The 13,240-nt window shown below is 33.7% G+C and overlaps 1 protein-coding gene and 1 pseudogene across 8 annotated transcripts in view; one reads left to right on the top strand and one right to left on the bottom strand.

Moving 5' to 3' along the window:
- TENT2 (terminal nucleotidyltransferase 2) overlaps window positions 1–13,240 on the bottom strand; it is a 58,322-nt gene that overhangs the window by 8,646 nt on the left and 36,436 nt on the right. For all 8 annotated transcript variants that reach the window (XM_089909059.1, XM_022593979.3, XM_089909061.1 and 5 more), the window contains 2 exons: window positions 12,155–12,198; window positions 5,103–5,239 (listed from right to left, as the gene is read on the bottom strand). In XM_089909059.1, coding sequence (XP_089765185.1) covers window positions 5,103–5,239; window positions 12,155–12,198 — 181 coding nt within the window. The remainder of the gene's footprint in view (window positions 1–5,102; window positions 5,240–12,154; window positions 12,199–13,240) is intronic.
- LOC149749582 (NHP2-like protein 1 pseudogene) lies at window positions 6,664–8,833 on the top strand (annotated as a pseudogene).

The raw sequence follows: 13,240 nt of genomic DNA, 5'->3' as shown, positions 1-13,240 counted from the left end.
AAAAGATAGTTTCCTCTAGCTCCCACCACATCAACCTGCATTTGTCTGTATCTATATATTCTTTTTTTCCTCATTATTATTAATGAATTGTCAGCGCTTCTATTCCACTTGTGCTCTAGATTCCAATCCTTCTCTACTCAAACAAGTAGACTGTTCAACGATTTACTACAATTTTTCTGGTATCACCAATTTTGCCATAAAGATGGCAAAATTTCTTTCTAAAAACAAAATCTCAACCGTGCTTAATCCTCCAATTTCTACCCCACTTTTTCTGCTCCCTTTACAAGTATGTAAATTTCCCTAGAGAGTTAGCTATACTACCTAAATCCTCCCCTCCTCTTCTCTCTTTAGCTCACACCAATGACACTTTTTTTTTTTTTTGATAGGGAAGAAGTGGATTTATTTAGAGAGAAACACACTGCACAGAGAGAGTGTGGGCCATCCCAGAAGGCGAGACTGGGCTTGGGAGAAACACACTCCACAGAGTATGGGCCATCTCAGAAGGTGAGAAAGGCCCCAATGACGCTTTTTATCCACTGCTCCTATCAAGGGTCCAGTAGCCTCCACATGGACAGATGCTTCAGTGGTCAGCTTTTAGTTCTCATCTTGTACTTGATCTATCAAAAAATGTGACGCACATAATCACTCCCTCCTCCTCAAAACGTTTTTCCCCGTTGGATTCCAAGATACCACATTCTATTGGCTTTCCTCCTTTCTCAATGATTCTTCCTTTTTTGATTACTATATATTAGTTCCTTCTCATACCTAATCTATTTTTATTTCACCTCTGTATTGACATTTTTCAAAGGGAAAAATGAAAAGCATAAAACTTAAAAGCAGTGCAACAGTGGTTAATATTTTGCCACATTTGCTTGTGTGTGTGTGTATATGTGTATGTTTTGAACTGACCCTTTTGTTAAGCTGCAGACAGAGTGAAACTTCATTTCTTTATCCTTTGGCATATATCTAAGAATAAGGCTATTCTCTTTTGTAATACCAACAGCATCAAGAAATTAATGTAACTCAAATGCCTTTTATAATTTTTCCACCCTCTCTACAATCAGATTGTAATCCAGGTTCATCCATTGTATTTGATTGTTCCATCTCTTTAATCTGGAAATGTCCCCTCCACTTTTTTTTTTTTTAAGATATTGACTTTTTGAGAGACTAGGCCAATTATTTCACAGAATATCTACATTCTGAATTTGTCTTTCTCTCTTCACTGTCATTTAAAACACTCTTGTATCTTCTGTATTTCCTGTACCCCTCTTAACACTGGAGTATCTAAGGGTTTAGTCTTTGGACTGAACCTTTTCTATCTATATTCCCTTGGTTTTCTCAAAAAGTTTCCTAGCATTAAATACCATCTACCTGCTGACAACTCCCAAATATAAAGCTCTAACTGTGACCTCGCTCCTGAACTCTAGAGTTGTATATCCAACTCTACTCAGTATCTCTACTTGAATATTTTGTGGGTATCTCAACCTTAAAATGTTCAAAATCAGTAATGTTCCTCCCTTGTATTCCGCATCACACCTAATGGCAACTCCACCTTTGCAGTTGCTCAGGCCAAAATCTTAGAAGCCATTCTTGGCTCCTCACTTTCTCTTAGGTCACATCTAATCTATGGCAAATCAAAATGTAAGTGGAATCTGACCACTTCTCATCCACTTCCACTGCAACCACCTTTACCCAAGCTACATGACTTCTCTTAGATTACTACAACACCTTTCTAAACAGTCTCCTTGCTTCTGCCTTCGGCTCCCCCTTCAGTCTATTCTTATCCACCAACCAGGATGAGCATGTTATAAACTAAATCAGGTCACGCAATTTCTCTACTGAAATCCCTCCAGTGGTTTCCCATTTTACCCAGAGGAAAAGCCAAAGTCATCAAAGTTAACCACAAGACCCTACATGACATGGACTTCCTTAACTCTCAGACATCATTGACTTCTACACTCTCTTCCAGTCACACTGGCCTCTTTGCTGTTCCTTGAACATGTTAGGCAAACCTCCACCTCAGGGTCTTTGCAGTTGTTTTTCCTTCTGTTTGGAAAGCTCTTCTCCCATATAGACACATAACTCACACCTTCCTCTCCGTTGGGTCTTTATTTCAAAGGTCACCTTTTCGGTGAGACTGTCTTACCACGCCAGGTATTAAACGGCAATACAGGTATTAAAATTGCAACAACTACACACACCAGAATATCCTTTCTTGCTTTTGCTTTATTTTTCTCTACTTACCACCATCTAACATACTGTACATTTTATTTGTTTACTGTCTATCTCTCCATACTACAAGATAAGCTCCATAAAGACACTTTTGTTAACTGCTATATCCCCAGTGCATAGAAAATAGCTTGGTATAGAGTAGGCACTCAATGATTTATTGATGAAATAAAATGAGGAAAAAATAGTAAGATAGGAGATAGAAAAATTGTCCTTTGTATTTCCTTTTTCAAAAAATGTATGTATTTAAGTATATAGGTATGTATTTTTAATTCAACAGATAAACTAGCAGTAATGACATGTGATTGGGCATCCAGAAAATAAAGAGAATTATAAAACAGATACCTTTTAAGGTTCCTAGACTCTCCAGTAGCTATGAGTCTGTAAGATATTTAGAATTTAAAATTTTCTTTTCTTTTCTTTTTTGTTGTTTTGCTAAGTTACAAAGTGATTAAATTCTGACTGTATGTTTTTCTAGACTCCTGAACCACCTGATCCTTTTTTTTCCTATTTTGTCAGTTCCTCGTTCCTAGGTACATTTCTAGAAAGCTGGCTTCATTTTAAGAATTTTCAGCAGCAAGGTTTAAGGAGAAAGCTGCGAGTGAGGTAGGTAAGAAAATCTTTTTAATGGTAATTTTAAATGGCCATATAAAATTTCTGCACCATTCATACCAGGTACTCAAGCATCCTTTCACAGGCACTTAATTCTTTGTCTTCAAGTAAAGGGAATTTTTTAATAGTATCTCAAAGTTCAGAAAACATCCTTACAAATGCTTCTAATGGCTGCCAGAATTCTTCTGCACAGCACCTAGTTCATTACCATGACTACACTCTTGGCTATGCTCCCTACAGTCAAATTTCTGAAAATATCTGGTATGAAACAACAATGCACTATATGATGAAACAGTAGGTGAAGATGTCACCTAAATCATGTAGCATCATAACAAGTGCATCCAAAAGTTCAAAATCTCTTAGCCAGATTCATTTGGCACAGCAAGCTAGTTTCTGTTAATACTAAACTAACATACAAACCTGCACATCTACCATTTTGTTTCAGTCCAACAAAGCAGATGATTTTCAAAGTATTTCTCTAGATGCTCTAATCCTAAACTCTACATGGCAGAAAAATATCTTTCTTCTATGAACTTCCCCCAATATCTAATTTACATGACACAACAGATGATGCCAATACAGTCTAACAACTAAGAATGTGGTTTTAGTCACCTGAATTTGAATCCCAGTTCTCTGGCTATCTAACTGTATCGTTACGGGCAAGTTTCAAGTTCACAAATTCCCAAAGTTTGAAAGGGGTTATTTTGAGAATTAAATGAGATAATACATGGGATTCACTCGGCATACTGCAGGACACTAGGTAAACATTCACGAAACATTAGCTATTATCATTGCAACATCTTAAAAAATCTTAACTCTAGAATAACCTTTATATTCTCTTATGTCCCATGTCTCATACAGTCTTAAATCTTTCCTCATCTTTATACAGATGAAAGCTCCTTCCTTTTTATCTTTGTTGCCTAGACTTACATTCAGGTCCTGGTCATTTTTAACCTGGATTATTATAACTTCATTCTTCTTGAACTACTTTTCTTCAGCACTTTTCTTACTCCTTTTGTTTAACCTAATTCAGTAATTTCTAAGTCACCTTGAGGATCTGACTCATATCCATAATCTTACTTTCTGCTTCAAAATTATTTACCTATAGCAAGTATTTTTCAAGTACCACTACCTGGCATTGGGCTAGGTAATGGAGACACAACCATAAACAAAACAGGCAGTCTGATAGAAACTTTACTTGGAGAAATGTAAAGAACACTTCTTCCTTCAGGTCCTATGTTTCAAATCATCTTATATGAGTCAAGTTTCTTTAAAACTCCTGTATGATAGCAGATAATATCAACATTTCAGTAAAGTATCATAGTTAAGAGAGTGAATTTTGCAGTCAAAACTATCTGAAGTATTCCCCTTACTACCTGTGTGATCTTCGGGCCAGTTTCCTCATCTCTCTATATGCCTCACTGGTAAAATGGGCATAAAATAATACCAACTCATTTGGCTATTATGTAAACTAATGAGATAATACATATAATCTGCTTAGAACAGTTCTTCCCACCAAGTAATAGCAATTTATTAGGCTTACTATTATTGTTCCCCTCTCCAAACCTCTTCAAACTGGCACCCTATGGTCACTGTACCCTCCTCCTCTAACTGTACAACTTCTAAGTTCTCTCATTCATTCTCTCCTTCAAGCTTTTCCAAATTGATCAGAAGAGCTGCAAACAACCCCTAATCCCACTCTATCTGGACTAAAAACTCCTGTAAGAACTTTCAGTTATGGCCAGCCTGACTGTACACTTTACTGTTTCATGTTTATGTATCACCCTCACCCAAAAAAAAAAAAAAAAAGGAAAAGGAGTAGTCCTTGATTTGTATATCATACAAACACAACTATTTATTCAGATATCAAGTATTAAGTAGAACTTTTTCCAAGTTTGTTTTAGCTGTGTTTTTTATTACAAATTTTAAGTTCCTGGAAAACAGATGTTCCATACTATACAGCACCTACACAGGACCAACACAAACATTTATTCAGGCCCTACAGTGGAAAGAGGTGGCTAAATATAAAATGGGATCACTACTGAAATCAACTAAAACTGGGCTTATTGAACTATAATTTTTTTTATTAGCTAGAAACAGGAAAGCTATTTAGTTTCTAATAATTATTAGATATTAAATTTTATAAACTACACATTTTTGGAGTAGTTTACAACACTGAAATTGATAAATACAGTTTATGACCCAATTTGTAGCATTCACTTATTTACAAACGAATAAACACAATTTGAAATTTCACTTACTCAAATTCTGTAGCATAATATTTAAGAAAGCCCAGTAAGAGGTCCCCAAGATTTGATTCATTCTTTGAGAGGTAAGGAGGAACATTACACGGAGCTTGATGTACAAGGTGCAGCTGTATAGCAGGACTAAAAGATTCCTATCAAAAAGAAAAAGGGAAAGATGTGAGGCCATTTAAAAACACACCAAAAAACTTTATAAATCCTAACATAAGGCTGTCTGAAGAAGAGAGAATTTTCTTTATGTTGGCAATTTGGAAATCTGAAGATTTTCTTCCAGTAAAGGTTTCACCCATGTTTGGAGTAGGCCAGAAAGGACCTGAAAAACTAAGATATTCTAACCCTGACTGAGGTATATCACTCAGTTAACCAAATGAATTCCTATGGTAGCAAAAGATTTTCTAATTCATAAATAAAACCTTACTGTACATACCAAGATTCCATCCAATAATATTTAGATTTCTTTATAAATGTATATCCTTCTCAATTATTTCTATAAAGAGCAGTTGTACTTTCTGAAGTGTATCAAGGACAAGATGAGAGCTTTCTCCAACTGTCACTTAAAATTTCTCTCAAAGGTCATATAAGTAATTTTAATACATAAATAGTACTTACACTGATTTTAAGATTTTTTGAAATTTTATTTCATTTTGTATTTTGTATCTTAGAGGGAACAGAAATAATGATGTTCAACATGAATTGAACTTGCAAAGACAAAGAAGGCAGGGAAAAGAAGAAAGATAGGAAACATACCAGCAAGCAATATTCAGCAATTTACTTTTAGCACAATATGCATAAAGGAGGATATCATCTGCTTGCAATCCAGGCCCAAACAAGATACTTATTAGAAAGAATACTAATGAGTACTTATTCTTTTTGCCTATGGTATGCCATTCATTTTCATATCTGATTTTTCCTCTATTAGTTGCAAGTTATGGCTCTAAAATAAACTAAATGAACTATAGAAATTCTCAAATAATACATATCTATTACATTAGAAAATACTCTTTCTCAGGTAATTTTCACAGTGCCCTCAAGAAAGGTTTTCTATATTCCCCTTTGCCATCAGAAAAGAAAGATTTAAAAAACAAACAAAAAAACCCAATTGGTTAAGGCAGCAGAATGACAACTACACTTAAGGTTCTCAACTACCCAACAGATCAACTTTGGGTTTATAGATATTAATTCAATTAGTAATATCTGAATAACTCCAATATTTAAAAAAATAGAGGGTCCCCAAATAACTAAGTGGTAATACTGAGAAATAGGGTAGTGCATCTATTTAATGATAGTCCGCAAAAAACATCAGTAAAAACAAAGAGCAAGAAAATAAAAATATATTCTCTCCCTGCCCCATTACCTATAATTCTATCAACAATTTTTAACTACCAAGAAGTGATTACCTTTCTGTCAGAAGAAAAATTCTACTCCAACCACAACTCACAAAGTTGGCATTCCTAAATGTGGGGCTTCCCTTACACTTCTAACAGATTTATTATTACATTATATGACTCAAGTAGAAATCTTATTTGTCTCTAGGACTAGGGGGACTAGGAGAGAAGCACTAATTTGTAATAAAGAGTAAAGGCAGAAGGAAGAGCAGGTTTCTTACTTGTCTTGCTCTTACTTGTTAAGTGTAAAGTTGGACTTAGGATAACATTATTTAAAACTGTAAAACCGGCTCCAGCTCTGACATCACCTGTGCTCCTTGAGGAGTGACGATACCATGGAACCGGAGCCATGACTGAGGCTGATGTAAATCTGAAAGCCTACCCTCTTGCAGATGCCGACCTCACCAAGAAACTATTGGACCTCGTTCAGCAGTCATGTAACTACAAGCAGCTTCACAAAGGAGCCAATGAGGCCACCAAAACCCTCAAGAGAGGCATCTCTGAGTTCATCGTGATGGCTGCAGACACCGAGCCCCTGGAGATCATCCTGCACCTCCCACTGCTGTGTGAGGACAAGAATGTGCCCTACGTGTTTGTGCGCTCCAAGCAGGCCCTGGGGCGAGCCGGTGGGGTCTCCAGGCCTGTCATCGCCTGTTCTGTCACCATCAAAGAAGGCTCACAACTGAAGCAGCAGATCCAGTCCATCCAGCAGTCCACTGAAAGGTTCTTAGCCTAAACAGGTGGCCTCTGCCACACTCCCTGCTGACTCCTACCACAGGGGTTATGTATCATTTGTCTGTTAGCATACAGTATTTTGAGCTACCTTCTATTGTTATAAAATATTATAGTGCTCAAAAAAAACTATAAAATTTAATATTCTCTAGGGAATTAAACAAAAAAGGTATAAGTTCAAATGACAGGGAAAAGAAAAGTGGGTCACTGTTTAATAGTTTCTGCTCTGAAAGCTTCTTATTTTGATTTCTAGCACCTAGCACAATAAGCATTCAACTTATGAAATGATGCTGAGACAGAGCAGCCATTTTCTTACCTGAAGTTTAAAACTGTTTGAACCCCCTTTAAAATTTTTATTTTGTTCAGTAATTTAAAGAAACATATCAGTAATTGTGAGATTAAAACTATAGAGTTGTGAGACCTACTATATTAAAATGCTGAAGGACCCTGAACCAACAGTTTGGCCAGTGTTCTCTTAGCTTCACTGTTCTTTTTCAAGGTTATATATAAAAAGGGCCATGTCATACCTATTGAGGGAGAACTGAAGGAGAAATCCAAGCAAACAAACAAACAAAAAATAGGATCCAACTAAAAGAAGCTACAAGTAAATAGGGATTCTATTTAACCTTAAGTAATCCCCATTTTTGGTAATCATTCATATTACAGAAAGATTTTCTGCTTTAAGAAAAATTTCATTGAAGAATTTTTTTAAAAGGAGCTCCCCAACTGCATTTATGTATTGAAGAACAATATATGTTACTTCAGATAGGATGAGGGCACGTAAGCAGCAATCCAAAAGCCAAAGAAATAAAAGCAGCCTTTAAAATTACAATCTAAATCCAGAGAAAAACAATTTAACCAATACAACATCTATTTCTTAAAGCATTTTTTCCTTTGGATTATTGATATTTACTGTTTTTTTTTAACTTAGGGAAGATATCTCTATTATTTTTTAAGGTTATATCTTATTTTGGGCTTCTGATATCCAGATATGTAATAACTAAATCCTGAAAACATTTTCCATATGATATTTAAATGCTGAAGACACATATCTTCCATTTTCTCTTCACAATGCCAAGTTAAGAAAAATTTAAATAAGTAATCTCTTGAAAAACATTTGAAAAGTCTCACTGTTTTTGCCCATATAATTGCCTAGCAAAACACCTTTTGCCAGATTCCATGATCTTTTGAGGCTGTGTCATCATATCTTACTTTACCTTCAAAGTTTGAAAATTTGGATAATTAAACACTTTCTGGACTAAATTAGACCTGCTGAACATTTACTTGGTAACTGTTCTTTAAAATGATGTATAGCTTAAATGAAAGATGACTGTTTTCCATTTCTAGGCAAAGAAATTTAAGTTGCACAATTTTCTAACAATATGAATTTTTAAAGCCTAGAAACGTTGAGGAAGATCTCAAAGAACAGGATAGCTGATATGGAGCATTTAAGTGGAGTTTTACCTATATAGAGAAAGAACTAAATGATACATTGAAGTTCTACCAAGACTTCTTAATTTTATGCAGATCACCACTAATCTAGTGATGTACATTAAAGACTGATCATTAAATTGCCTTTAAATTATATCTGATATGAATGAGATCTTTAAAGTTTTGAAAGGAATGTAAGTATTTAACACAAAGTAGAAGTACTATTATGAAGTGGTTAAGAGCATGAGCTCTGGAGTCAGACCTAGGTTTGCAACCTTGTTCTTCTACAGCTATGTGAACTTAACCAAGTTATCTAGCTTTCCAAAGGTTAAGCTCCTTCATCCATAATATAAGGAAAGTAACAGTATTCATAGGGTTGTTATACAAATTAAATGATACAATGTATGGAAAGCATAGTAGCAATATTATCTATTTATTAATTATTCAGTATATGCGAGGCATGATGATTATTTTAACTATACATTTACAACACAGTATGTGGTTACCTCCTGCAACTTTCAATGCATTATTGTGGAATTATCTTTGGCTTCTGAGAATAGGAAGATACCACTAGGGAAGGAAACAAATATAAGTTGTCTTGATAAATCTACCTAGCATAAATCTAGGTGAATCTCATAATATGCTTGCATTAAAATAAAGATCCCTTCATACGCCTAATCTGGGTTTATATATTTAAACCTTCTCAACTTCATTTCTTTAACTCAACAGTAAACACTCTGTCCTCTAACATTTATGTTGCTTTTTCAGTCAACAGTTAAGGAGTAATAATCAATAATGCTATATATCATGATATAGTTGATAAAGATGTTTATAATCTTTCATCTTTTCCTTTCATAATTTAATAACAACTGAATTGCAACACCATACCAATTTTTTAATTGAAAGTTTGTTGCTGTAAAGTTTTAAATCATTCTCAAGCTTTTTTATCAAGCTGAAATTTTGTCATATCAATTTTTCTTAAAGGTATATAAATATATCTGTATAGGAGCAATCAGATATATACAAATAAAATGTGGTAAGCAATGCAAATTAGATGAAATGGTATCTTAGTGACTACTACTATCATTTTGCCTTTCCATAGGCAGCACAGTCTAATGGAAAGAATACCAGTTGCTGCATCCATAAGTTGTGACTAAACAGCCTGGATCAATCATGTAATCTTTCTAACATTCAACTGTGAAACAAGGGGAGTACTTTAGAAGTTTATTTGCTTAGGATTGAAGATACTGTATATAAAATTTATATGTGCTGATATAAAATAGATACTAAATAAATGATAGTTACTGTTAGTAATAAGAAACAAGCTAATTTGCTTGTTCCATCAGATGGCCCACTGAAAAAAGCGCTCCACTGATCAGTTTACAGGTTTCATACAAAACAAAAAAACCTGCTAAGAAGGGGTATTAAGTCCTTATCCATGTAAGTATCAATCTTATAGTAAAGATAATGTGGTTTAAATATTTATGACAATGTAAGCACACATGAAAGCAAATTAAGACATTCTTAAGTCTAGTAGGGCTTGCTATTAGTACTTTTTAAAGCCTTGGGGCTGGGCAGGTATTAAATCTATTTCCTGGTTACAGGTGTAGAAATAAGATTATTAGCAAAACAGGGTGGAGAATATAGGCTTAGAGGTAGTACATGTGAACAGAAATCAGGACCCTGTCATGGGAGAAAGCTAGGTGATTAGAAAAATGAAACACAGAAGTAAAAATGAGGTTCTTCAAACTAGCATATACTAGTAAGAATCTATCTTATAAAAGTAATACCTCTGTCTCCCAGCATAGTGCTATTAAACTGAAATTTCATCAGTATTTTACATTAGTAAAGAGAGTTCCAAGTAGTACATGGTTTTAAGTGAGATCTCTGTAGAAGCATCTTTTCAATACACAATAATAGATTCTTTAAAGGGTAAGTTTAACTTAGATCCTTTGTATGTTGAAAAATATATGCAGCTCTTTCTACACTGAAACCTAGGTCTTAAAGAAAAATAAAGTTGAGACAATGCAATGAAATAGTAAACACCCAGTCACTATCTTTGACCATTCAGTATGAGCTAAAGAATAAAAACTGTAGAGGGAGGAAAACATTCAAGAATAGGCCCAAAAGTTCATGTTATTTTCATTTCTATACTTTCTGATGCTTTCATTTACCATAATCCTTAAAAAAGCATAAATACTTATACATAGCTATACTGTAAACTCATTATAATAGTTCTCCACAGCAGAAATTTGTTTTTAAAAGGAGGAAGATAAGATAGCCAGATTCCAAAAGGTTCTTGTGTTAAAAAGTCTCTTCTAGTAGATGACACCACAAACTGGGAGGCCCCCACTACAGCAAGACTCTATTTACAGTGAACCCTTTATTATCCAGTACCTCATATCTGTGCATTATAAGAATAACTGATGTTCAAAAACAAGAACATCAGTTCTCAATCATCAAAGATTAAATTACATTTAATTTAGGTTCCATGTCAATATATTTATTATATTTTGTCTGACACATATAAAATAAATTCTTTGAAAACTGATCACTCAAGATGGATGTTATGTTTTCCTGTGTAATATGATTATTTAGTAAGTTTAGAAAACACCTCTTCTTATAAGTTTATGAACTAACAGGTAAAAAATTATGTGGTTTCAGAAGGTTGGTCAAACATTCTAAACAAGCTGCCTAAATATTATTTCCAAAAAAAACCAGGAACAAGAATGACTATGGAAGAAAACAGAAATGGTAAGACTATAAACAAAGAAACAGCAAATTCTGGAGAAAAGAACACAAAAACCAGAAAAGAAACAAAAATACTCCTATAGATTATGAATAAGTACATTACCTAGGTTTCTCTAAACTCAAACTGAGTACATACTAAACTTTTTCTAGTAGGCACACTTCATTTCTTGAGTGTTTCCAATTAACTTCACCAGGATTCTTAATAGTGTACACACAAGGACAGTGTACTAATGTTACCTCTTAGAATATTACTTGGTAAGATCAAATGAAAGATAAAAAGATTACCCAATTGTTCATCATCTTAATTTTTTCCCCTGATTTCAAATTATACATATGTTAGGCTATAAAACTTCTGAGTTACTAACTAAAGATATGTTCTAAACATGAAAAAAAGTAGCAAGAAAAAACTGGTAGCATGAAAAAAACTGGTATGAGTCCAAATGGGCCTTCACCAACTAAGTATATTTAATTCCCATTAGTGATAATCATGAGCATCACACAAAAAGTTCCACCATTAACATGAATGACAAGATTGTCTGCCAATAACCAAATAAAATAGCAGAGTCTTCTGAAAAATTATATGAAACATTTTTGCATTCTAGTGGCCAATGCCTCAGTCTATGTAGAAAATGTTATCATATATTTAGAAGGTAATTAATACTACTTTTATATTCACGTTAATACTGCACATAATAGTTCCACATATACTTGTCATAACATGTATTGTAATAATTTATAAGGAACACTTACTGGGTAAATTTTTTGGATGGATGGAAGGATGGGTTCAGGTAGGGCTATAAAAAGAAAAAGTTTAAAGCTTCCGTGATTCACGTAATTCATTTTACAAAGCAATAATTTGTCAGCTACACCCCAGGTATGAGACTATATGGGTTTATGCTAAAATTCAACAGCTTTCATATACTTTGTGAAATTAATTCTGATCCCTAAAAATTTAAATTCAAAATATATCTAAGTAGACAATTTAAGGTCTGTTAATAAATTACATATATTTCTATGTAAACCAATGTTCCTAACATGGTTTTAGAATAATAGGTCATCGATAAATGGACACACATCATTTGGTCCAACATCAGACACACACACAAAATAAGCAAGACAATTGTTGTGCTACAGATATCAAAAAGACATTGTTAAGATGGATGTAGCTATCAAAACAAAAATTTTTTAAGTACAATCCAATGGCACATCATAAGAATAACAGCTCTATCATAATTGTCCCTTTATTATTTAATTTCTTCTAACAATAATACCAAAATTGAGATAGTTTTGGGAAATTGATCTATTGGGAAAAAAACTGAAAAGATCTTCAACTTCATTAATACATTTTTAAAAAGAAAACCTCAGCAAAGGTTAGAAATCTAAATCAGGAGATTTGTACCAATCTGCTATATAATAAATAAAATTTCATAAAAAATAATCATTATCGTCATATGTCTCTGCATTTTTTAACTGCCATTCTGCACCCTTCAACAGCTTTACCCAAATCCAACCTCATTAAATGTGCTAACTGTAATCTCACATCATTAGAATGTAGATGGAATAACATGAAAGGCAGAGTGTTTAATATTCACAATATAAGAAGTAACTGTAAAATAAGGTGTCTTGAATATAGTAAGATACAAATAATACATTTTCAAGATTTCTTTAAGATTAAAGACCAAATATAGTACTATAATTTGATAAACTATGATAAACTATGCATGATAAACTATGTATTTAAGAATTAGAAATAATTACATATACAGTTGACGCTTGAACAATACAGGGGTTAAGGGTGCCAACCCCTGTGCAGTCCAAAATCTGCATATAACTTTA

The sequence above is a fragment of the Delphinapterus leucas genome, chromosome 3, assembly GCF_059928025.1.
Source record: "Delphinapterus leucas isolate spDelLeu-1000000601 "Yukka" chromosome 3, BTC_Dleu_Yukka2, whole genome shotgun sequence".
Classification (NCBI taxonomy): domain Eukaryota; kingdom Metazoa; phylum Chordata; class Mammalia; order Artiodactyla; family Monodontidae; genus Delphinapterus; species Delphinapterus leucas.
Note: the sequence above shows the minus strand (reverse complement) of the source record. Positions and strands in the feature narration are given on the sequence as shown.